This window comes from Camelus bactrianus, chromosome 2 (assembly GCF_048773025.1).
Source record: "Camelus bactrianus isolate YW-2024 breed Bactrian camel chromosome 2, ASM4877302v1, whole genome shotgun sequence".
Classification (NCBI taxonomy): domain Eukaryota; kingdom Metazoa; phylum Chordata; class Mammalia; order Artiodactyla; family Camelidae; genus Camelus; species Camelus bactrianus.
This window is the reverse complement of record NC_133540.1, coordinates 33,081,512-33,108,085: the sequence shown is the minus strand read 5'-3', so window position 1 is coordinate 33,108,085 and position 26,574 is coordinate 33,081,512. Positions and strand designations below refer to the sequence as shown.

Genomic DNA, 26,574 nt, shown 5'->3' with positions numbered 1-26,574 from the left:
TGTATAGATGATAGATGGGAGTTAAGATATCATTTAAGACTGACAGTGAGAGGCAGGAGGGTATAGCTCAGTGGTAGAACACATACTTAGCATACACAAGGTCCTGGGTTTAATCCCCAGTATCTCCATTAAAAAAAAAAAAAAAAAACTGACCAACGAGACAGTATAAGATGAAGTAAGAAAAAAAATGGAGATTGAAGACATTAAAAGATACAAATAGAAAAATAACCACAGAGCAGCAATATAAAACTATCTTTAGAGTTTCCTTTAAAAAAAATATAGAAGACAAAGGATTACATCACAGAGAGAAATATAGTAAATATAATACAGTAAGTATGATATAAAATAACATGACAGAGTTGAGGCCAAACATCAGCCATATTAGTAAATCACCTATTAAAATTAAAAGATTTTCAAGTTGGTTCATAAAGCAAAACTCTATGATATGTTGAAGAGACCCACCCCTCAAAAAAAAAAGTGATTAAAAAGCTAAAAATCAAGGAATTGGCAAAGGGGTATCAGGCACCCTGTAAACAACAAGAAGTGGGGACTTGTGATTCTGATGTCACACAAAACAGAATTCAGACGACCAGAAAGCACTGACGCAGAGGGCACTTGAAAGTGAACGTGTGTGCGCCGAGCATCACAGCAGCCTCCTGTGTGAAGCAGGATATGGCAGGGCCAACAACTAGAAACACGTCAGTAATAGGAACTGTAATACACCAGTCTGAATGCAAGGCAGGTCATGTGGGGAAAAAAACGTAAGTAATCATATCAGCTGGAGGTTGGGGAACTGCCTGCAGGCCAAATCCAGTCTGGTACTTGTTTAGCGCAGCCACATTCCTTTCCATATTGTCTATGGCTTTCTTACTGTAACATCAGAGTTGAATAGTTGTGACAGAGGCCCTGTGGTCCACAAAACCTAAAATATTTACTCTCTTACCCTTTACAGAAAAAGCTCACTGACTTCCTGATGTAGGAGACTTAAGCAACATTGTTAATTAGGTAACTTCTATGGAAACATTGAACACTGCATCCTAATGATAGAAAATGTCCCTTCTCAGGTGTACCAGGAACACTCGCAAAAATGTATCATATAGTAGGTTGCAAAGAAAATATCAAGTTCCGTAAGTTAGAAGTACTGTGATCAAAATTCTTATTACAGTGGTAGGGAGGGTATAGCTCAAGTGGTAGAGGACATGCTTAACATGCACAAGGTCCCGGATTCAGTCCCCGGTACCTCCTCTAAAAATAAATAAACCTAACCTAACCCCCCAAAATCTTATCATAATTCCAGAAGCCTGGAAATTTGAAGCAAATAATCTCTCCTATCTGGGAATTTTAAAACTATTCTATTAAGTGACCCAGAAGCAAATAGGAAAATACAAAGAAAATTATGTAGTTTCTAGAAAATAATGGTCAAACAGCTACATATTAGAACCTGTGGTATCCATTTAAACCAGTCCTCAGAGGAAAACTCATAGCCTTGAACACTTATATCAGTAAAAATGAGAGAAGAAAAATTTAAATTCCCAATCAGGAGGCTAGGGGAAAAACATCAAAGTAAGCCAGAAAAGTATAAGGAAAAAGACAATAGAGATTAAACCAAAAAACAATGAGATAGTAAAAAGTCAGATCAAATTAACAAATCCAAATCCTATTTTTAAAAAAAAAAATAAAAGCAAACAAAATAAAACAAAAAACCCTATAGTTTAATAAAGGAAAAAAAGGTGTTACAAGAAGAAAGCACAAGTATAAAAAATAAGAAATGAGAGAAACAGCTATTGATACAGAGAATAGAAAATTTTATTTTAAGATTACTTTGCATTCCTTTATGCCAGTAAACTTGAAAACCTAGATGAAATGGGTAATTTTCTAGGAGGAAATACAATTTACCAGAATACCCTCTGTAGACTTAAGAAGCTTAAATGTATTTACATAGGACAAAGTTTCAAGGAACTACTCCTCAGGAAAGCACTAATCCCAGAGTTTAAGAGTGGGGAGACCTACCAGGCATTTAGAAACTTGAACTATTTCTGAGCACACGAGCACTTACGAAGCAAGTGTAACACTGACACCGAACCCTGCTAGGGATAGCACACACAAAGAAACTTACAGACCATTGTCACTGAATGGATGTTAATGCAAAGATCCGAAACAAAAATCAAGTTATTAGACTTTAACACCCCATTTTAAGGAAATAATACATCGTGACCAAGCAGGGTTTTTAATGCCAGGAATGCAAGGATAATTTACATTAATAGGTGTAAGAAGAAAAATCGTAGTATCTTTAGAAATCCTGAAAAATTCTCTGACGAGATTTGAACACCTATTCCTAATAAAACCTCTTAACCATAGGAATGGGTACATATATGTCAGTCCTAAAGTCAGCATCCTACTTAATAGGGAAATGCTAGAGGCATTCTCACCAAGGTCAAGAAGAAGTCATAGAAGTTCACTGTCTCTACTACTTTTTATGTTGTATTGGCGCTGTTGACCAGTGCAATTAGTCAAGAGGAAACAACTGGAAAGGAAAACGTAAAATTATCTTTTTGTTGGAAACATGACCATTTGCTGGAGAACTAACTTCATAATGAGCCAATGATAAAAATAACTCAGAAAACAAAAGAATTCAGCCAGGAAGTAGTATATAAGATATCATGGAAATACCAATAACCATATGTATAAATAATTACCAGTTAAAAGATACAATGGAAGCAAAAGTTCCATTTAAAATAGCAACAGAAAAGATAAGATTCTTCATAAATTTAATAAGAAATGTTTAAAACCTAATGCATGCTTATAGATAGAATTGTGTCTCCCCCCCCCAACTTATATATTGAAGCCCTAATCGTAAATACTTAAGAATGTGATTGTATTTGGAGATAGGGCCTTTAAAAAGTTAAAATGAGGCCATTGGGGTGGGCCCCAAACTGTTTGGTGTCCTTGTAAAAAGAGGAGATTGATACATACAGAGAGACACCAGGGAAATAAGCCATGGGAGGACACAGCCAGAAAGTGGCCGTATGTCCGCAAGCCAGGAAGAGAGGGCTCAGGGGAAACCAACCTGCCAACGCCTTGATCTCAGACTTCCGGCCACTAGAACTTTGAGTAAATAAATTTCTGTTGGTTAAGCCGCCCAGTCAGTGGTATTTTGTCACGGGCAGGCTGAGCACACTAATAGACAGCAGCTATGGAACAGCCCTGAAAGACGCAGAAGTGGACTTGAACAGACCTTCCCAGGTGTTGAATAGAGTACTTCAACATCGTCAAGCTATTAATTCTTACTAAGTTAATGTATAAATATAATGTGATCCCAATAAAAGTGCCAATAATTTTTTTTTCTGAAGGTCTACAAGGCAGTAACAAAAGTTCATGTGGAAAAGTAAGCACACAAGCAAGACACTGAAAAAAAACTGTGAGAGGGGACTAGCCCTGCAGATATTAACACGTACTGTAAAGTCTCTGTAATTAAGGCAGTGGTACTGGGGCACAGACTAGAGTGGAATGGGGTGTGGAATGTCTGGAAACAGACCCTAACATATATGGAAGTTTACGAGAAAGGTGGTATCTCCAATCACTAAGGCAGAGATGGACTTTTTAATAAATAGAATTGGGGCAACTGGCTAACCATTTGGAGAAAGATAAAATTAGATCTGTTTCTCCTGCCATAAATAAACTGAACTCCAAATGGATCTGAGATTTAAATAAATTATGAAACTGTACATGCACTGGAAGAATGCATGGATGAATTCCTCCTTGCAATCTGGGTTTAAAAGGAGGCTTTCTCTGACTCGAAATCCATATGCAATAAAGGAAAATATTGATAAACTTGACTACTGAAAAATAAGAAATAAACTTGCACATAAGCAAAGTCAAAAGACAAATGAAAAGATTGTGATAAAATATTTGTAACATACATATCATCGGCTGATGTCTCTAATATATCTATTCTTGTCAAAATTGGATAAGTCCAAAAATGGGCAAAAGGCACAAGGAGACAATTCACCAAAAGTAAAATTATGTCTTCTGAAATCCACACAAAGATGATCAACTTTCACCGTAATAGAAATGTAAATGAAAATTGCACCAAAATCCCTACCACTTCTCACCCATCAGATTGTCCAAAAAAATTTAAAAACTTGGCAAAATAGTCTGTTCTGGAGGCAGTGGAGAAAAAGCCACTAATTTGTTGCTGGTGTCATGCAACCCCTATGAAGGGGTACTTGACAGTAACAAAATTCTACCTGCATTTACCCTTTCACCCAGTATTTCCACTTCTAGGAATTTACCCTGAAGGTACACCTTTAACAGTACTACAGTATATGCTCGGGGTTATTCATTGCATATGTAATAATGAAGTATTTGTAAACTGCCTAAATGCCCAGACATTGTAGATTGGTTGAATAAACTGTGGTGCTAGTAGCTGTGAAAACAAATAAGGAAGATCTCAGTAAGCTAATATGAAGTTAATTCTGGGTTGTAGTGAAAAAAGCCATGTGCAAAAGTCTGTTTAGTAGGCTGCCTTTCTTTTTAGTAATAAAGATGAAATTAGAAAGCACACAGTTATCTGCTTAATTTCTTCAAGAAGAAACAAGGAAGGATAAACCAGAAAACAATGAAATTGATTATACTCTGAGGAAGACAGGGGTACTGAGTAAATCAGTTGTAATGTATACATACAACGAGACACACACAACAGTGGGTGAATTTCACAGACATGATGTTGAACTGAAGAAACCAGGCACGAAATGTATACAGTCCCATTTATGTGAAGATTTGTGCGTTTTATTATAGATGTGTGATACCTCAGCACCCTTTTGACGTTCATTAAAATAGACCTGTACCTATATCAGCAGTGGCAAAACCATCTCATCTGAATAATCAGAGGGCAGGAGAAAGGTCTTGATCTTGTAGAGTTCCTCTGGAGAGCACTGTTGGTGGTCACTTTCCAGGTCATGCACAAAAGCTGACTGATCTCACCCATGGCGTTCACTAAGGGCAGCCCAGTGCTTCAGGGCCAGACCACTGCACGTCAGTCAGCAATTACACAGGAGCCCGTGTAAAGAGTGCCAACTGGAGATGCAGAAATACTTTGTCTTCTGCTGCCGCTGTCATCTGCAGGCAGTGGGAAAAGAAGTCCAGTTGCTACAACAGGGGCTCCAGTAAGGGGAGGGGGAGGGAAAGAGACAGAGAAGAGAGATGGAGAACTGATTTAAGTTGCTGTCTGGCGCTGCAGTTGGTGGGAGGGGTTTAGAGGCCAGTGTTTTCCACCTTTTAAAGGAGGAATCAGAATGGAGGCATTAACTTGACCATAAAAGGCAAGTTGGAAAGTGGTAACTCAAACTGCAGCAGCTAAAAGAAAAAGAGAATGTTTGATTACATAGGTAATTTAAAGATGTTGTGCTGTTTCAGAGCACGTGTTTTTTTTTGGAATATAGATTTCTTTTGGTGTTGGGGGAGCCTTTGTGACGATTAGGAACATTATCTTTAACAAAACAAAGTAGCTTACATTTCCAATGACTGTGGAAAGGTAGAAGGAGGAATTATGCTTTTGATGACTTGATATGGACAGAGTCCATCACTGTGTGAAAAAGAAAAAAAATGTTTGTTACCCTAAAAAGATTTGTTTCTAAGGGATCCAGTAGGGAAATCAACAAATCTGACTGCTACAGGATTATATAGAAATTTCCGATTTTAATACCTTCAAAAACCTATTTTTACTTAAGGGAAACGATTTTCAGCTCGTGAGTTAGTGATAATCCAAGTGTTAAGAGCACTTTTTCCTACAGAAATGATGCAAGTCATGGATGGATTCCCTGGGAAGCCCTCAAAAATCTACTTAATTCCTAATGCCACTAAATATGGTTTCTTTGGGAAAATACATTCTGAGTCCTAACTCCTAACAGCAACAGATTTTAAATCTCCTCTTCGCTTCCCATGCAGTTTACCAAATGGGGTGTTTTCCTCCTTTCAGCCAAGGCCACAAGAGCTGTAGGGATTCCGAGGACCTTTATTATTGGAGGGTGGGGGTAGGAATCTGGTGACCCTGGCAAGGAGCTTAAGATCCAACCCTGGTGGCCAGTCCTTCCCTTCATCTGTCATTGCATTTGTAGTGGTTTTGCTTCTGGTGGTTTCTGGAGGTTAAGGACCACGCGAATTACTAACTCCTTAGGTTCATAACAGGCGGAGCTTTTGGGAATGGCTTGACTTGTTTATTTCCTTTGCATACATTTCTTGGCGGTTATACCTTGAGTATTCAGTTAGCAAAATGTGGATGACATGACCTGTTTCTTCCTCTATCAGTTTGTGATCAGGACTACTGAGAAGTGGGTAAATACAGTAAGATCAACAGAGAAAAAAATAAAATGTGACTACTAAGACACAATATGGGAAGTCTGTCCCACGAAACGTCGTATTTTGTCTAATTAACGGTCTTTGCTGGCATCTGGATTTTATACTACTCACTGTATTTGCCCTCTCAGCTTTATTTACTTCTTTTGGTTTAAAGTGAGCTAATGTGTCCATTTAAAACATTCACGATGGATAATTCATATCATTCAATAAATATTACTAACTCTTAAATGTAAAATCTTATCAGCCAGGGATATAAACTGGAATTGTCAATGGTGATATATGTTTAGTTGTGCTTTGGTCTTTAGTGAATGAAAACAATTAAGAATGGGGGAACCTTAACATTTTCAACCTGAAAGAAGACATTTTGCAGACTTTCCTTGGACAGCATGTCCGTGGTGCAGGCCTGAGGCATATGCCATCAGTGATTCTAAGGAGACTGGTTTGTTCTGCATTTGTTCCTGGGTGGAAAATGGCTTTTCATTTGAATTGTGCTTTTGAGTTGGCATGATGGGGTTCAAATAATTTGTTGTTCCTTGCAGATATGTTTCAGCTCTCTTGTGATGTCATTGAAGATTTGCATCATTCTCATTTTTGTCCCTCTTTTTTTTTTTTTTCTTTCCCTTTTTCTAGTTCTCCCTCCAGTACTGGTTCCGAGACACAGTGAATACAATCCTCAGCACAGCCTCCTAGCTCAGTTCCGTAACTTAGGGCAAAACGAGCCTCACATGCCACTCAACGCCACTTTCCCGGATTCCTTCCAGCAACCCAACAGCCACCCGTTTCCTCATTCTCCCAACAGCAGTTACCCAAACTCTCCTGGAAGCAGCAGCAGCACCTACCCTCACTCTCCGACCAGCTCAGACCCAGGAAGCCCCTTTCAGATGCCAGGTAGGTTGGGATGTGGGGGATGCGCTGTGGTCAGATCAGCTGTGTCATCCCGGTTTCGAGGAGAAGCCGCTCACCTGGCATGGAGCGAGCTTTCCAGCCCTGGTCCAGGGCACTGTGCTCTAAACTCAGGATATGGCTTTGAATGAAAGGAGACCTCGCGGCCAAGTACCCCAGTGTTGTGTTTTCTTTGTCCGGCACAGATGCTTGAATACGTTTTCATTTCTTATTTTGAAAGGTTTTGGAACAGCTGCATCCTGGGAGTGGCGTAGTTGTTAGCAGCCTTTGCTCTTGATAAAAAAGAGAGAGCATGCTGCATGCATTTGCTGTTTTCACGCGAGGAGAAAACCCTGTATAAAGGCAACCTCAGAAAAGACATTTCCTGGGGGATCCCACCCCACCCACCACTTAATTAAATTTGTTTGAGTGGTGATGTAATCCCAAGAAACATATACTTTACCAACAAAGCGATTGCAACAGAAGCAGTAGAAACCATCTGCTTATTTAACTTAGCAAAGACAAAACACCATTATCCTTCCTTTTTAGACTTCTCTGATGGTGTAATGTTTGTCAAATTAAATGATTAATTAGGACCTCATGTTTTTCAAGTTATAGGTTAATAAGCAAGTACTTCAGAACAAAAAATGATTAGGTCGTGCCAGTAGACCTCACGAAGGGTACTCTTAAGCAAATACACTCGACATCTGTTAACATTTCAAGAAGGAAAATGAGTGGGTTGCCGTGTTCATTGGGCCACTTGAAGTGTTTTTAAGCAAATTTGAATTCGACAGCAGAGCTGGTGTGTCCTCAAATTGAAAAGTCGTACACGCTTGGTATTACCATCTTTTTTTGTACATCTATTGCTTTTTAAAAATGTTAAGCCTGTTTATTTTGCATTGTTTTCTTTGCTTTTCAATCCTAAACTATTTAAGGTGAGGGTAGGAGATAGATTAAAAGTCCGATTAATATCATCTGGTGATTTCCCATCCAGCCACTCCACCCCCTCTGGAGCCCATTGGCTCCGATGAACAGGTTGGTGGCAAGGAGATTGTTTCAGAAGGCTTTGGGGCAGTGGTAGACCTTGAGTGGGCCCAAGAATGAAAAAACTGAAGATTATCGCTTGAAATTATACTGTGTCCCCGGCTGTCGGAGATTAAGGCACAGGCCAAGCAGAGGGAATACGGAGACGAGAAAGCGGAAGGGGAGGGAGGAGGACCTTGTGGAGCATCGTCGGTGGTATCTGGTCCCTCCCAGTGGTGCTGGTGCCATGGGGTGGTTGGTGACTTTTTCACCAGCTTATTTGCAGAAATTTACTGGGTTTGGTCTCAGACGAGTCTCTTTGTCTTCATTCCTGGTTGGAAATAAAGAGGAGGCAGTGTTACAGCTGCAGGGAAGAAGCTGAATTAAAAGAAGCTGGAGAAGGGGTGGAAAAGGCATCCAGACCGGGTCCCCGTAGTCCTGACTTCATGCTCTGAGGCCTGGCTAGCAGCTGGATGCTGGGCGTTAGCAGGTTGTGGTTCAGCTGTAGTCAGTCTGGGAAATCGCGAAGAAACTCTGGAAGAACAGTGTTAGCTATTTGTATGCAATGGTTGCCCTGAGTGGTCTAGAGTACATCCGAGTTATTGGTGGTTCCTTAAGGTGAAACTTTGTTCCCTGCTCTGTGGTTTCTGCTACGTGGTACTAGACAGGCTCACCATAGCCCAGGAGGAATTCATTTTCCATCGCAAAGGATGGTTCCTGGGAAAGCCATACCCTTTCTTTTAAGAAAGCTCAGAACTTGTGTTAGTGTTCTTTGTTTCAAAAATCACACTATTTGCCTCTTACTTGGCATCTGGCTGTGAGCTCTCCAGAAGAAACATATGCAAATTCTGAAATAGAAGATAATTGTGATAAACTGATTCATTTCCTATTATGCTGCTACTAGGGATTTTGAAACTAGTGACTATTTAAGGGAGCAGGGAGAAGGTAGTCCTCTGACTTCTTGAAGTCATGGGAAACTAACAGTTGCAGCCAGGAAGTTGGCTGTAATGGGTCTTAGTTGGTAAATCCCTGAGAGCCTATAGATTTAATGCGAGAGACCCTGAAGCCCGTTTTCTTAAGTCCTGGGTGGCTTTCAACTGTTTTCCACCTACTGGGGTAACAACGAAATGCAGAGGTCCTTTCCAAGTGGATTGTGTGAAGGCACGTTTGGATGCCCTTCTGATTGTTTGTAAATGGCATGACCCTGGGTGGGCAGACAAGTTCTGGAACTGGCATATAATGCTTTCCTACCACTGCATTTCCACTACAATTGTATAAGATTATGAGATGGTAGTAACTTTCCAAAAATGTACACCAAGTCCAGTGTCTGTAGCATCCCGTCTTCTGATGGGGAAGTTGAAACGAGTTTAATTTCTTAAGAATTTCAGCACAGGAAGAGAGTATGTTTTAAAAGAATATGTTTACTAAGGATAAAGAAATCTTTGTTTCTTTTTTTTCAAAATTTTGTAGCAGATACGCCCCCGCCTGCTTACCTGCCCCCTGAAGACCCCATGAGCCAGGACGGCTCTCAGCCCATGGACACGAACATGATGGCGCCTTCACTGCCCTCAGAAATCAGCCGAGGAGGTAAAACGAGTTGCTGCTGATTCCCTTTTTAGAGCTGAAAGTTTATCTGTCCAAGTGTTACTTTTTCTCATAGATTTTTACTAGTCTTTATTAGATCGTTATTTTAGTAAAAGCACAGTGAGAGGAGCTGGACAGAAAGAATTCTTTGGGTTACAGATGAGCCTTTTATAGGGAGAACAAACACACTGACGTAACCAGCGAAGACCTGGGTGTAACTGTGCAGTCATCTGTTTAGAGCGTCAGTGCTTAACAATTTTGGATTGATGATAAAAGAATATTTTTAGGGGGTGGGCAGGGATAAATTGGCAGTTTGGAATTTGCAGATACTAACTATATATATAAAATGGATAAACAGCAAGGTCCTACTGTATAGCACAGGGAACTATATTCAATACCTTGTAATGACCTATAGTGAAAAAGAATATGGAAAGGAATGCATACGTATATAACTGAATCACTGTGCTGTATGCCAGAAATGAACAGAAATGAATTTTTAAAAATCTTAAAAAAGAAAAAAAGAATATTTTTAAGTGAAGGCTAAGGGTTATTGAAAAACAGCAAACCTAACAAAACTGAAGGAGCGTTTTCCCTGGTGATTTCCAAAATTAGAAGTTCATATACCAAGGCTTTCCAGAAGGTTCTTCGGTAGTTGAGAGAGGCACTCCTAAGCCCCGTCTCTTCTCCAGCCCTCATCTGTGAGTGGCTGCAGCAGAAGCTAATCACGTGTGTTTGTCTCTTGCTGTGTGCTTGTTGCTAACCTTGCTGTAAGACGGGATTGAGGCACATGTTCCTCCTCTCCTCACCCTGAAGCGCTCACTTCTCGTCTCCTCTAGTAGAGGTGGGTCTGTGTTACCCTGAGAGTGTGCCTGAGGTGAGGGGGCTGTCACCCTGCCCGGGCTGCAGGGACAGGTCCAGAAGGTTCGTGAAGCTGAGAACTCGGGTCAGGAAGTGCTGGGAGAATCCCTGAGTAACTGTAAGACGTCATGACCACACTGTTGGCTGAAACTGTCCCCGAGGAACGTCTCATGGAGGAACGTGCCTCACCGTGCACTCAGCTAGGGCATAGAGCATGCAGTTTGTATTCCTTTAACACAAATGGAAGTTAAAATGCAATCAGATTACTAGGTATGTCTTATCTCATCATTCTTATCACTTTTTTGCTGGAGGCACCTCAGACTCTGTCAATGTTGGTTATATTTTTAAAATTTTTTTATTTTACTTAATTTTTTTTGCAGGGAGGAGGTAATTAGGTTTATTTATTTATTTGACTTTTCAGTAGAGGTGCTGGGGATGGAACCCAGGACCTCAGGTATGCTAGGCATGTGCTCTACCACTGAGCTGTACCCTCCTCCCCATATTTTTTAAGTTCTTAAAAGTTGATGATGAACTCAAAGAACCTTCCTTTGACGTGCAGTGTAATGAATTGGAATGCATACCTTTTTAATCTGTAAACATTTTTTATGTCTTTTTTACTGGCTCTGTATTTTATGGTTCCTGAATATTCTCTAGAACATTCTCTCCAACATAGAAATTATGAGCCAACAGATAAAGATGCTGGTTGCAGAAAATAACTCCTGTCTCACACATCTTTGAAATTTGCATTTGGGGAACAGGCTAGCAGGACAGAATGGGCTAACCAGCTATGAGCATGTGGATCTGTAGCCGTGGTCGTTAGGCCTAAAATGTCTGATTTCAGGAAATAGACCTTTAAATTGCTTTAAATTTTTTCCTTTAAAAGGCTTAAAAATTTTTGCCCACCAGAATAAGTTTACAGTTAATATTTTCATGAGTCAGGGCTATTGGCCTTGTTGTTGTATTTTGGCAGTTTTCCTGGAGCAGGGGTCAGCAGACTGCAGCCCACCAGCTACTTCAGCCTGTTTTTGTAAATAAAGCTTTATTGGAACGCAGCTCTGTTCATTCATGACAGATTATCTGTAGCTGCTTTAGCACGGCCAGGGCACAGCTGAGTAGCTGCAGTCGAGACCGTATGTCCCACAAGACCTTTGTGGCCTTTTACAGAAAAAAAATTATCAGCCTCTGACCTAGATGAATAGTACTGTGAACAGTCCTAATAGCTGATTAAAGCCTTCTGTTAATGATGGCACAGCCTTCTTTAAGATTTGGCACTTGTAAATCACTAAAAAAATCTGCTCTTTGAAATACAGCTAATGGACATGGGATGATGCTTAGCAAACAGGGAAGGTGGTATATGTTTTCAGCTCACTTGCATAAGTGTAAAAAAAACTAATGTGTGAATTTTTTAAATGATCATTTTTTTTACCGAATTCTAAAGCACAGTGCAGCTTACTATTTGTGGCGGTTGATGTTAAGAGCACAGAGGTAATTCTCCCTTAACAGTTACAGTTCATGCTTGCATCCTGGATTTTCTTTCTTTCTTTCTTTCTTTCTTTCTTTCTTTCTTTCTTTCTTTCTTTCTTTCTTTCTTTCTTTCTTTCTTTCTTTCTTTCTTTCTTTCTTTCTCTCTTTCTCTCTTTCTCTCTTTCTCTCTTTCTCTTTCTCTCTTTCTCTCTTTCTCCCTTTCTCCCTTTCTCCCTTTCTCCCTTTCTCCCTTTCTCCCTTTCTCCCTTTCTCCCTTTCTCCCTTTCTCCCTTTCTCCCTTTCTCCCTTTCTCCCTTCCTTTCTTCCTTTTCTTTCTTTTTTTTTTCTTTTTTACAGTTGTACACTCCAGGCTTCGTAAACCTCAGATCATTACATATTGGCATCCCGGATATGTATGGTTTGTATTCCTGGAATCTCTAAAGCAGTGGTATAAGAGGTTTTACTCCAGAAGGAACTTATCTTTAGAACCTTTTAGCTGCAAATGTTTAGAGGCCTGTTCTATTTGGAGATTTGTTAGTCTTAAGAGATTTGACTTAACAAGCTGCATCCTGTCAGTAAAGTTGGGTAATTTCCATTGTTGGCCCATTCTGGGAATGGAGAGACAAAACACACCTGCTCTACAGGACTTACAGCAAATATAAGGAAGTTAGCATGAAATCTGGATGAGAGAGATATGATTCATTCTGTAAGAATGGCCAGCTGGCAGGATTTCTTCCTGAGTTTGAGGACCCGGAGCAAGGCTGTGGCTGTGATGGTTACTGGAACCTGACGTGAAGTAAAGTAACTTCTTATTAATAATTAGAAACTGATTTTCTTTGCTTTGAAAAGGCATCGGCATCCTAAGGCTTGTCCCAAGTTACCCTTTTTGTGCCAGCACCTTTGGCATACTTCCTGTCGTCTGTTGTTCTCTCCCCACTGGTTTTTTCACTTGCCACTTGCTGCATTTCTCTAGATGGCGAGCCAGGGTCAGCGGTGGGGTCATTTCCACGTCGGCACATAACAGAGCAAGCAGCATGTTGTGAGCGTTCAGCAGGTGCTGCCGGCGTGCTGGCTGAGCTGGCGCCTTGGTGCTCTGATAGTCGTTGGAGAAAAGGATTTTCCAGTTAGAGGGGAATGTCACACTCAGTGGGGAGTACCTGCTTTCGAGATCCCAAACTGCACACCCGATGAGAGCAGTTTGCTCTTCCCCATCTTCATTCCATGACCCTGAGCCAGCTTTACGACACAGTTTCAGTTCTTGAGAGCCCGGGGCCCTCACCATGGCTGACTACACGCTTCTCTTTCTTATAGATGTTCAAGCCGTCGCTTATGAGGAACCCAAACACTGGTGCTCTATTGTCTACTATGAGCTGAATAATCGCGTGGGTGAAGCGTTCCATGCCTCCTCCACCAGCGTGTTGGTGGACGGTTTCACTGATCCTTCCAACAACAAGAACCGTTTCTGCCTCGGGCTGCTCTCCAACGTGAACCGGAACTCCACCATCGAAAACACCAGGCGGCATATTGGGAAAGGTGAGTTTCCACTTGGACCTCTCTCGAATGTTTATCTGTTGGGTCCCTGTTCCCCCAGGATTCACCTCGTCATTCCTTGTAGCAAACAGCCGATGATACCTACTTGCTCCAGTTTGTAAATATGTTTTCAATTTCATTATCAGGATGGACTTCATTTCCCAACCAGCGATTTTTGTGGTCTGCTTCCTCATGAAAATTGATACTTATTAGCTGAAATAGTGACTTGCTACTCGGGGGCACTGTTCTAGCGTATGTTTTACTGCAGGATGAAATAGCTGGTAAAAATTTCTTTACAGCCTCGAACTAGAAGCAAATTAAAACAAGTAAACCTAATGTATTTCAAATGAGTACCATAACTCACTGGAGAAAAAAAAGGGAACTAATCCAAAATAACTTATAAATATGGTATTTGGCCTATATATTCTCAGTCTGGGCCAGGTAAGGTAGAGTGACCGCAAACAAATCCTGAACGCTTTTTAGTAGACTTGATTATTTAGTGGCCGTTTGAATGAAACAGTTATGAAACTTTAAGGTGTATTATAAGATTAAGCAAATGACTAACTGTGTGGGTGTTGTGGGAACTGGGGTTTTCACTGTGGATTAAGAGACGCACGAGTGTGGAGGACGGTAACACATAAACCCTGTGGAGGTGTCGGCGTGAAACCATGCTTTTAGCAGTATGTGTATGTATGTGTATATGCATGTTTCTGTTCTCCTGTACACGTGTGTGTGTGTGTGTGTGTGTGTGTATGAGTACACATGGAGACGCGTCTGTACATGCATATGGTTTCTGATCTGTCTGCTGAAAGGGCCAAGAGGCAAAGATACCCGGTAGCAATAAGCACATCTAGTGCTCAGATCATCATCTCTTACCACCATTTCCCACTGAGAGGAACCAGGGCTTCTGGAGAAAGGACTGACTCCAAGGCCGGGACAGGCAGGCACAGGATGAGCATGAAGCCTTTTGTTATGTCCAAAAGTAAACAGGTACTTGCACACGTGCGGGAGGCATGCCACAGGGGCCACCTCGGAGGGACTTCCACTGGCCAGCTGTGGGGGGTTTGAGCACCAAAGTGATTAAATAGTCATGAATTTAAACCACTGGGAAACAACAGTAATTCATAAGGCCACGCATGACCATAAGAAATAAAGAAATGGATGAGGCAGGCGGACTGGTGAATGTGGACTGAGTGGTCAAATTGGAAGGCCCCCGTTGTGCAGCCATCAGGCAGGAACATCAGTGGATGCTAAATATTGAGAGAAGTTTTTAGGAGAACAGATACTTGTGTGGTCTTCAAGTGTCTCCTCAGACTACCTATTACTTTCAAGCGAGAATAAAAATCAGTCATTATATAGTGAAGAAATTGGACAACAGTGTGACTGGGAGAGTGAAATGGTCATCCCGAATGAGAGGCAGATGGATACCATACACCTCCAGCCGTGGGGCCGGAGAAGGACGTAGCACCACCTGCAGAATCCCACTGGAGGATGCAAGTCTGACGCTAACCACGGGGTGACTTCACACACACCCCAGATGAGGAACATTCTGTTTAAAAGGGTGAGGAGGAACTGTGTTCTTCCAGAATTTCGGTGTCAGAAGACAAAGGTATGAGAATGTTCCAAATAAAAAGAAGCTACAGAGAGGTGACTGCTCCGTGTAATAACCTGAACCCGGACGTGACCCCGTACCAGACAGGGAAAGAGTATTATGAAGAACCTTTCGGGGGTGAGCAGACAAAATCAGAATATGAGTGGTTGATAAGATAAAAGTATTTTGTTAGCACTCCGTGCACTAGCGTTGCTAACTGTGCTGTGTCTTATAAGAGAACATCTGTCTTCTTAGGAAATACACACTTAAGTATTTAGGGGTAAAGGGTCATGATGAAATGGTTCAGGAAGACATCATATATATATATATATATTTCTATTTAGATACATACAGATATAGATATCTCTCCATCTAAAACAGTCCTGTGTCAGAATATGTCCACATATGTAAGTGTATGTGTGTACACAAGGGTGTCTGTGGAAGAGTTGTGGGGGAGGCGCCAATGTTGAGTGAACTGTCACAATGGGTGAATCCAGATAATGGGTATATGGGTGTTCTTTGTTCTGTTTTTCTCTGTGGCTTGTTCTGTTTCCATAAACTTGAAATTATTCCCAGAGTGAAAGTTTTTTAGATGACCTGCTATGAAATTTGGAACAGTGGACCAAATTAAAAGGTTATTAAGGGTTCACTCCCCAGTACTGCCATTAAAATAAATAAGTAAATAAACCTAAATTACCTCCACCCTAAACAACAACAAAAAAAAGGTTATTGAATAGAAGCTTAAAAGACATTGGAGATGAAGTGTAACATTTAATCCTGGAAACAAAAGCAAAAACAAAAAACAAGTCCTCTTTAAACAGGAATGGATAGTTCCTTAGTATGAGTGAGGAAAAAGAAAAACCTAAACTACACATTTAATGATGAAATGCTAGAACTTATGTTCATCTCCTATAGATCTCTTTCCCTGGTCTGTAAACCCCTGAAACCGTATGTAAACCCAGTTTGGCATACATTTGGGACAAAGGGACATATTTTTCATTAAGTTGACCACTACCCCGGAGTAGTAAAAAGCCCCTGTGCTCTGGAACATTCCTATTAACAATCAGGAAGAAAGTAAGTGTTCTGGGAATGCTGTTATTTAAGATTGTTCCAGATCCCTTGACTTGTGCACTCAGATGGAGAATTACAGATTACGGAAATGAGCCAAAATTGTCATTATATGTAGATGATATGATTAACTAATTGATAATAATCTTGGGATAGACTCTTGAAGTGAAATTAGAAAGTCAAAAGCTCTTGATGTATTTTGCCAAATTATTTTCTAGAGAGCTTTGATTAATTTCCACTCATACCAGAAGTCTGTGAGTGTCCTTCCTCCTTTAGTCCTTCAGAATTACTTATGGTCATTGTGTCTCTTCAAGTGATATGATTGTTTATCTAGAAACTGCTAAAGCATCTTATGTTTAGAAATTACATGTCAGTTTTCTTTAATCTGACAATAACCCGTCAAAAAATATAATGGAGAGGAAAATCACATCCCCAGTAGCATCAGAATACATAAAGTTCTTGGAAATAATCTGAAGCAGCAGTATATGAGAACTATGTAACTGAGAGAGAAAGAAAATCTGAATTAAAAAAAACAGGCAATCTGTGTTCCTTAAGAAGTCCTAATATTGTGAGAACATTTTAAGGATATTAATTCTTCCTAATTTAATACATAGTTTAAAACAATCCATGTCAGAATCACAATGTAATATTTTTTGAAAGTTGGAAAATGTATTGTGAATATTACCTGGAAGGATAAACAAGTGAAAATAGCTAATTTTTTAAATGGAATAGTAAAGAAAAGAATTCTTGATGTGAGGATTAATCAAAGATTATGCAACCACAATTAAATTGGTGTGCACACAAAACAATAGAATAAATTAAACTCAGACTGTATACTGTATTTAAAATTTTAACGTATGTAAATAAAGCATAATTGGTAGTCTTCTAATGGTCCTACAGTAACAAAGTTAGCTTTTGGGGGAGGCTGGGGGGTCGAAAACCTGACCTAATTCATCCCATATATGCAAATGGATTAATGAGCTGAATTTTTTTAGGGCAAGCTATTAAAAAATTAGAAGGAAATATATTGATCAGAGAGGCAGAAATATTCTAAGCATTGAAAGCAACAAAAAAAAATGACAGACTTGTCTACTTAAGATTTAAGTGTCATCCCCAAGGTTAAAAAATATATATATACCAGGAACAAAATTAAAAGACAAAAGACTAACAGGGAAACAAATAAGAAATAAATTATTTCTATCTTTCTTATATGTGCAGCTCATAAAAAAATAATAAACACTAGAACCTCAGTAAATAGGGTAAATAGGTAAGAAATATGAACAGTAAATCCATAAGAGAAACACAAATGGCTAGTAAACAGAGGAGAGCATTTCCAGGCTCACGTACAAATTAAAACAATATTGTTTTCCAGCTATAAATTAGAGAAATTTTGTTGTTTTAAACTCAGACTCGATACTGGCACGGGAAATGAGAAAGGCACTCAGCCGCTGCTGGAGAGAGTGTAAATTGATACAAGCACTCCGGACAGTCGTTTGGCAAAGTGAATCAAGAGCCTTCGATCAAATAATTTAACTTCCAGGAATTTCTCCTAAGGATATTATCAAAAATTATGCAGAGACATTGATCACGGCATTGTTATAATTGCATAAAATTAGCATCAACAGGGTGGACCAGTAATGGGAGAATCCTTTAAATAAGTTGTTGGATTTATGCAGTCATGCAGGTGTGTTAAATGTTTGCAGAGGAAGTTTAATGATACTCAGAACTGAATGAGACATGTCCTAACAGCTATTGCCTCTGGGTCACTACAGGAGTGATAATATTTTCTCTTCTTTACATTTTGTTTCACTTTCTAAATTTTCTAAAATGAAAATTCCTCATTTTTATAATCAGAAAAAAGTAAAACACACACAAACACACTGTTAAATTGTTTTCTCTACGTCAGACAGAAAAGTGGGCTTTCTGCTCCACCAGCTACTCCATTGTTAACAGAAGCCTTAGCCATTGTGTGTAATATAAACCCTACACGCAGTGTTTCGGATGGGATAACAGTCTTAGCATTGACTGAGCCAGAGTTACCTGCACAGTTGATCGTTGAAAGCCACATGGGATGTGACTGTTTGCTGGGTGGCCTCTAATCTTGTGGGGCTTTGTCAGCATGGTCTTTTCCCCTTTCTGTCTGTCTTTCTTTTTCTTTCTTTCTTTTTTTTTTTAAAGGCTGGTTAAGATCAATTTCCTACTCTCCTGGCACTCTCGATCTCACAGGAAGGAGTCTGGAGCAGATAGTTCAGTAAGATCAGATTCCACACAGTATGAATTATTTTTCTAGGTTTCTTTCCCCTGGACCTTACATCTTCCAGCTCTCAGCAGTACTTCCTCCCCCTGTGGTTTTCTGGTTCTTTTGCTTCTCTCAGTTCTCCCTCCCCGCACCCTAAAAATCTTCAAACACCTTAGCTACAAAATAAATGCAAGAGAGCTTATGTGATGAGTGTGTGTAGGTCCTGATAATCAGGTCTAGTTTCATCGTGCCGTGGTTTTAAAGTGAGAACATGCTCTCAGTCCATGGCCACGTGGGGCGCGAAACGCTTTTCAAAATGAAATTGCCGCGCTCCGTTACTGACCTCGCTGTGTTATTTCCTAGAAAACGCCTAGACATGCATGTTCACATACAGGCATTGTATCACCTGCTGCAGTTGACTGAGATGTATCACCTGTGCAAGACTTGGAGAACGTCTTTATCTCATCCACCAAAGTTTAAATCCATGTAAATGTATATTCCGAGGCTACGCTGATGCTTTTCAGCTGTAAAAGAACGATAATGACCAAATTCTACACTGTCTCCCTGCAGGAGTTCATCTGTATTATGTCGGAGGCGAGGTATATGCCGAGTGCCTCAGCGACAGCAGCATCTTTGTGCAGAGTCGGAACTGCAACTACCACCACGGATTTCATCCCACAACCGTTTGCAAGATCCCCAGTGGGTGTAGTTTGAAAATTTTTAATAACCAAGAATTTGCTCAGTTACTGGCGCAGTCTGTGAACCACGGCTTCGAGACAGTCTACGAGCTCACAAAGATGTGTACTATTCGCATGAGCTTTGTGAAGGTAAGCGAGCTCTGAGTCCTCCCATCAGGGTTTAAGGCACCCCTGCGTTATATGTAAATCTGTGTCCTCTTGATATGTGTCCACAGAAGCCAGCTTATTATCTAGGCATTTTTAAACTTTAACAAGGGTGTCAGCTATTAGGAAACTATCACTGGAATGTACGAGTGCTTGTGTTAAATGTCAGGCTTTACTAACTTTTCCTTATGCAAATGGCACTATTTTAGCTATTGTAATACTGTTAGTTAGAATGTCGTGTTATGTATGTAACATATAATTTAAATGCCTGGTTGTCTTATGAGATCAGCTCGATAAACTCACACCCCTCTTTTTTTTTTTTTTTTTTTTTTTTTTCATTTTGTGTTTTTAGTACTTTTACGCTAGTAACACTTGTTGCTTTTGTTTCAGCAGTAAGCAAGTGATCTTTTCTGTGAAAATAAAAGTGCATCACCCTGGGATTTATTTTTGACTGGTCAGTTTTTTTTTTGGTGGTTCCAGTAAAGCTTGTGATGGTCTGATAATTCGAGGGTTAATAAGGCTCCTGCCTGAGCGCTCAGATCATGTTGTGAGCTTTGAGATGCCATGGAAATGTAAAAAAATTTAAATATCTAATTAAATGTATGAGTCAGTAACTTATTCTAGTGGCTGACTGACTTGTCTCTGAATCCTCAAAGATAAATTTTCCTCCTCTGTGACCCTGAGAAACAAAACTAATTATATATTCGGGTGAGGCAATCTTTTATGTCCTGTCTTCAGAAGCTCACCAAACTTGTTAAACCCGTTCTGTGATGCATTTGTTACAGAGGGTAATTTTGGAACTTCACTTTGTTAATCATCCTTTACAGCAAAGATATCTTTCCCTGAGTATCATTTCTTCCCTACTTATTTGAGTCATAGTAGCAGATTTTCAGTGTGTTCTTTTAGTGTTTGTTTCCTTGAAACATGATTTAACAGATCCATATAGTCTAGCGTGGTACCTTTTTAGTGTTGAAAGAGGTTTTTTGGTTTTTTTTTTTTAACCTTTTAAAGAGGTTTACCTATATGCTGTGTACCTGTGAGACTACAAAGAGCTTTCTCATCTGTTATTAACGTGCACTGTTTATTTTTTGACTTAGCATTTTGACTAAGATGAATTTTAAAATGAGGACAGTGACTTGCCAGTGTTGGTTTTTTGGTTGTTGTTTTTTTTTTTTGCCAGTGTTGTTGTTTTGTTTGTTTTTACTGATTTGGAGAAAGGAAGAATTTAGGAGAATTTATGACTCTGATGCTTCAGCTGGCTTTCTCCTCAAACTCATTTCTTATCGATTACTCAGTCTACTTTAATGATTTTACTTTTACACATTTTTAATTATTTACTTTTACACAAGTAAAAACAACCTTTACGTTGATAAAAAGTTTATAATGCAAAATACACATTAAAAATGTATTAGAGGTTTCATTCATTCAGCAAACATTTTTAGCCCTATTCCAAAGAATTAACATGAAGATGAAAAAGCCCCTCAAGTCTCTAGCTTCAAGATGCTTATGGCCTGGTCTGTGTTTAATAATGAAGTGATAAGTAGTGAAATGAAGGGTAACACAAGCTGTGATGGGTATACCTGGAAAGTTGAATTTGGAGAGTTAAACAAACATCTTATTTTTATTTTAATAACTCCTTATTTAACTCCTGCTGACATGATGAAGGGCAGCTATTCATTATATGTTGGCAACAAAAGATTTGTGCATGGTACAGTAGTGTTCTTTATTATCACAAGGACTGCACACTTTGCCCTCTCATACTTAATCTCTTAGAGAAAGGATTTAGAAAATTGTACTAATATTAATAGCCAGTTTTGTACTATTTTTTAAAGATGATCAATTTGAGACTTTAATATAAACATGCATTTGATAAATTATTTGCACAGTAAACTCCCCATATCTGAAAAATGTGTAAGTCATTTCAGCTGAACAAGTTTTTCTGGAGTTTCTGCTTTGTGCCGATCACTGTGCCAGATATTTGAGATCAAAGATAAGTAAGATCTGGTCCCCGCCTCCAAAGAACTTACTGTCTAATGCGGGGAACATGCACATAAACAAACCTTTTAATTAAACTTAGCAGGTTGTTGATAATATGTACAAATGAATGGATGTTTATACATAAGCAGTTCATGTATCACAGCTTTCTCCTGAAAGTTCTGATATTCAGATACATTTCTTGAAATTCCTGAAAATAAGTAGTTAGCAGAGATAAATGGTACCCAACCTTCTCTGACATCTCTCATGAAACAGTTATTTATCAGAACCTCATTTTCCATCGTCCACCACACCAGTGAGGTTTTGATGTTTGCAATGGCAAAATTAGTTTTTTTGCCTAAGGACTTTCTTCTGTCAACTTCCATGTCCTAATTCAGTCATTCTGAAGATGTCTGGCAAGCTACCTTCTTGTACAAAAGAATAATGGAATCTATTGGGGGGAGGGTATAGCTCAAGTGGTAGAGCGCATGCTTAGCATGCACGAGGTCCTGGGTTTAATTCCCCAGTATCTCCTCCAACAATAAATAAATAAACCTAATTCCCCCTCCTCCAAAAAAAAAAAACAATTTATTGATTCAAGGCAATGGTTAGTTATTACTAATTGATTTTTGGATATGTATGTGCTTCAGTGGCAAAATAGGAGGAAATAGAATGTCAGTTCATCTACCATGCCTTTTTCCGTATTTTCTTGATGATAAAATGAGAATTTAACAGTATCTATTACAATATCAGTAACATAATGGGCAAGGAAAATGAAAGAAAATATCTTTATTAAGACAGTCTGATAATGTATTTTAAACCTTTCACTCCCCAAGACCAGTACCTCTTAATCTGGAATCTACGTGTGGACTTTGGGGAGCTGTGGAATTGCCTACCGAGTCATGTGTGTGCGTTGATGCACACAAAGCAGTTGTTTTGTGGAGAGAACCCTGTCTTTAATCGGAATGTCTGATTATGTGAACTCTTTTTGCTCCCTAAGTTTAAGCACTGACTTAAGCAAGTTAAATGACCTCCAGTGTTGTTTCTAGGGTTGGGGAGCAGAATACCACCGCCAGGATGTGACCAGCACCCCCTGCTGGATCGAGATCCATCTGCACGGCCCCCTCCAGTGGCTGGATAAAGTTCTTACTCAGATGGGTTCACCTCATAATCCTATTTCATCCGTGTCCTAAACGGCCTCGGGCTTCTGCCTCTTGAAAACTATTGAGCCTTGCATGTACTTGAAGGATGGATGAGTCAGACACCTTCGAGAACTGACAACGGAGCCTTGATCATACTTGACCTCTGCGACCAACTGTTGGATTCAGAAATTTTAAAAGCTTGGTAACGTACTGTTGATATCGAGAACCTGTTTAGTTTACATTGTAACGTTCTGTTGTAAAGTCAACTAAAATGCATACTTTTCGCAGGACTTTGCATATAGTTAAAGGAGAGATGGCCAAGCCAGCGACAAATCATCTATTGGAAAAACGGTCCTAAGAGATTCTTTTGTGTTTGGCACTTTAAGGTCATCGTGTGGCAGAAGTTTAGCATTAATAGTCTTGCTGACGTGTGTTTTTATCAGGTTTAGAGCCCGTGTGGAGTCTTCTCTTCATGGGTTTTCATAATATTTTAAAACTGTTTGTTTAGTAATGGTTTTTGTTTGTTTGTTTTTTAAGTAAAGGTTAATCTTGATGATATACATAGTAACCTTCCTAAAATTGTATGCTGACCATACTGCTGTCAGAATAATGTTAGGCATATGCTCTTTGCTAAATATATATGTACAGAATATTTGGAAGTTAGGAATTGATTAGACTAGTGGATTTAGGAGTATTGGAGGGGGTGGGGGGAGTGGGAAATGACAAATGTAGAATATACTGTAAAATTCAGTTTGTTGCTTTAAAGAAACAAACTGATGTCTGAATTTTGCTGTGTTTCAATTTTTTAGAGATTTTATCCTACTACTTTTTTTTTGCATCTTCTATCGCATCCTCTCCAAAAAAACAGTTATGCAGCTGGTTAATTCATGTAACTGTGAGAGCAAATGAATAATTCCTGCTATTCTGAAATTGACTTCCTGTACGTTTCAATACCAATTGTATGGAGTGCTTGAATTTAATAAGCAATTTTTATGGAGTTTACAATACAGATATAGGCTTTAATTTTCAAGTGAATTGTTTGCCAAACCTAGTAACTCTGTTAAATATCTGGAGGATTTAAAGAACATCCCTGTTTAAATCCATTTCAAACTTTTTAAATTTTTTTGTACTATGCTTGGTTTTATTTTTCTTCTGCTAATCTTTTATATTCACTTAACGCTCTCGTACATCAAGTACTTTTATTCCAAAACTAGTGGGTTTTCTCTACTGGAAGTTTTAAATAAACCTGTCGTTATTGCTTACTTTGATTAAAAATTTGTTGTTTCCTTTATTCACACACTAGATTTTAGGATAAAAAAATTAACTACTCTTTTGAGAGAATTTTCTCAAATCTCCTTTGCCAAATATGACAAACCAAATTACTAAAAAGACTAAATTACAGAGACAGGGAGACTGAATCATGAAAAGAGTAGAGTCACTTTAAATCAGAAAAGAAAGGACATACGGAACTTGAAAAATTAAGAAAATGCTAACTTGCAAAATCTGGAATTCCAGATCTAAATATGCAAACTTTTTTACGTGAGGAATTTCAGCAGCAGCAGCCATCATTGGTGGATACCACTCAGTCAACCGAAAGTACCAGTTTCTAGACTTCAGATGGGGGAGGAACAAGAACTAAAACTTAAGCGAGAGACAGTGCGTCTCCATCTACGTGGGTCTGGGACGATCCCGTCCCCTCTCTCCCGGCCCACCCCACCCCGAAGAAGAAGTTTGCCCACGAAGGACACAGATTAGGGGGGACTCAGATTCTTCCCTGGCCAGATACATGCCACTCTTTCTCCTGTACATTTTTATACCTCTTTCCCAGAGGTATTTATCAGCCCCATTTACTCCTCTGACTATGACCAAGCTGAAATTTTGACTGCATTTTGCTGTCTCCAGAAACATGACAGTATATGTACGTATAGAAAGCCCTGGATGGAAGACTTTCATTATAACAAACTCACACATGCTTTCCCAGGCCGTTTCACTTCTATGAACCTCCAAGTCCACATCTGTGAAATGGAGATAATGTTGTGTCCTTATCACAAAGTTCAGGGGAAGATCTATTGGAAGAAAAATGTGTGTGAGAAGAGAATACCTGGGAAACACAGCTGCTGTGCGAGCTGGGGTTGCTATTTTCCCCCTTACCTGCCAAGTCATTCCTGGCCCAGGTGATCTGGATACACGATGGTTATCAATGAGCTCTGCTCAAAGGAGATTAATCATTAAAACTCTTGGGCTTCAACTATGAAATATAACTGGAAATTGTCTTAAGAATAAAGAGCTCAGGTCAGGATTTTTCACCATATTCCTAGTGGACAGCTAATTTGGGCTTTCCCTGACTCCCTGGGGCTGCCTACTGGGACAGTTATGCAAGTGGTTAATTGGTGTGGCAATGCTGGCAGCCAGCTTGGAGATCTACCAGTTGGCACTCCCAGATCGTCCAGGAAGTTGAAACCTACTGGGTCCAGGACCCGAGGAGCTGGTAGCGTGGTGCATAAATCAGCCCTTGATGCTCAACTGCAATTATTTATATTTTTGGTAAAATCTTAGGATCATTGTCATCAGCCATAGAAGTTTTTAAGTCTCCTGGAAGTTTTGGGTTTTTTTTTTTAATTGAAGTATAGTTGATTTACAATGTTGTGTTAATTTCTGGTGTACAGCATAGTGATTCAGTTATACACACACACACACACACACACACACACATATATTCCTTATTCCTTTTCATATTCTTTTTCATTATAAGCTATTACAATGTATTAAATATAGTTCCCTGTGCTATACAGTAGGATCTTGTTATTTATCTGTTTTTTATATAAAGTAGTTAGTATGTGCAAATCCTGAACCCCCAATTTATCCCTTCCCACTGGTAACCATAAGTTTGTTTTCTATGTCTGTGAGTCTCTGTTTTGTAAATAAGTTGTGTCCTTTTTTTAGGTTCTACATATAAGTGATTTTAGTATTTTTCTCTTTCTGGCTTACTTCACTTAGTATGACAACCTCTGGGTCCATCCATGTTGCTGCAAATGGCATGACTTTATTCATTTTTATGGCTGGATAGTATTCCATTGTATAAATATACCACAACTTTATCCAGTCATCTGTTAATGGACATTTAGGTGTTTCCATGTCTTGGCTATTGTAAATAGTGCTGCTGTGTACTCTGGGGTGCATGTATGTTTTTGAATTAAGAGTTTCCTCTGGACATACGTCCAGGAGTGGGATTGCTGGATCATACGGTAAGTCTGTTTTCCGTTTTTTAAGGAACCTCCATACTGCTCTCCATAGTGGCTGTACCAAACTACATTCCCACCAGCAGTGCAGGAGGGTTCCCTTTTCTCCACAGCCTCTCTAGCATTTATCATTTGTGGACTTTTTAATGATGGCCATTCTGACCGGTATGAAGTGATACCTCATGGTAGTTTTGATTTGCATTTCTCTGATAATTAGCAATGTTGAGCGTCTTTTCATGTGCCTGTTGGCCATTTGTGTGTCTTCACTGGAGAAATGTTTGTTTAGGTCTTCAGCCCATTTTTTGATTGGGTTGTTTGTTCTCCTGGAAGTTTTAATTAAAGGGATGAAAAAGTCAAAACAACTCTTTGTTGTTATTACTAGAAAAAACGTAAGCTAGTTCAACAAACAAACAAAAGCAACGTGAACTGCTTCACAGAAGACATACTTTCCGCCCCTAAGAAACCACTCGCTAGCTGGGGTGATTAGAAGCAGGGGGCCCTGGCACCCCTGCCTCTCTCCACCACCTCATAGTATTTGACCTCCAGCAGACTTCTGAACTTTTATGCACCTGTCTCCTTATCCGTAAAACAGAGGCAATAAAGCCTGTCTCCCGGGTTATCATGGAGATTAAGTCAATACAGGCAAAGCCCTTAGAACCTCTCAGTGAGTATTAATACTACTGACCAGGTCTGGCTCAGAAGACAAGTTAAAAAGAGTTCAAATCAACAAACGTTTGATGGAGACATACTTACCTTTAAAGCATTTAGTAAGCACAGTGGG

General features: G+C 39.5%; 1 protein-coding gene across 4 annotated transcripts in view; it reads left to right on the top strand.

Annotated features, from left to right (window-relative positions):
• Positions 1-23,829, top strand: part of SMAD1 (SMAD family member 1) — a 67,526-nt gene extending 43,697 nt beyond the window's left edge. For 3 of the 4 annotated variants that reach the window (XM_074377818.1, XM_074377825.1, XM_010954586.3), the window contains exons 3-7: positions 6,988-7,245; positions 9,733-9,849; positions 13,480-13,701; positions 19,167-19,423; positions 22,462-23,829. In XM_074377818.1, coding sequence (XP_074233919.1) covers positions 6,988-7,245; positions 9,733-9,849; positions 13,480-13,701; positions 19,167-19,423; positions 22,462-22,605 — 998 coding nt within the window. In that variant the 3' untranslated portion in view covers positions 22,606-23,829. The remainder of the gene's footprint in view (positions 1-6,987; positions 7,246-9,732; positions 9,850-13,479; positions 13,702-19,166; positions 19,424-22,461) is intronic. The other variant, XM_074377829.1, reaches the window with a different exon arrangement.
• Positions 23,830-26,574: the final 2,745 nt, after the last annotated feature.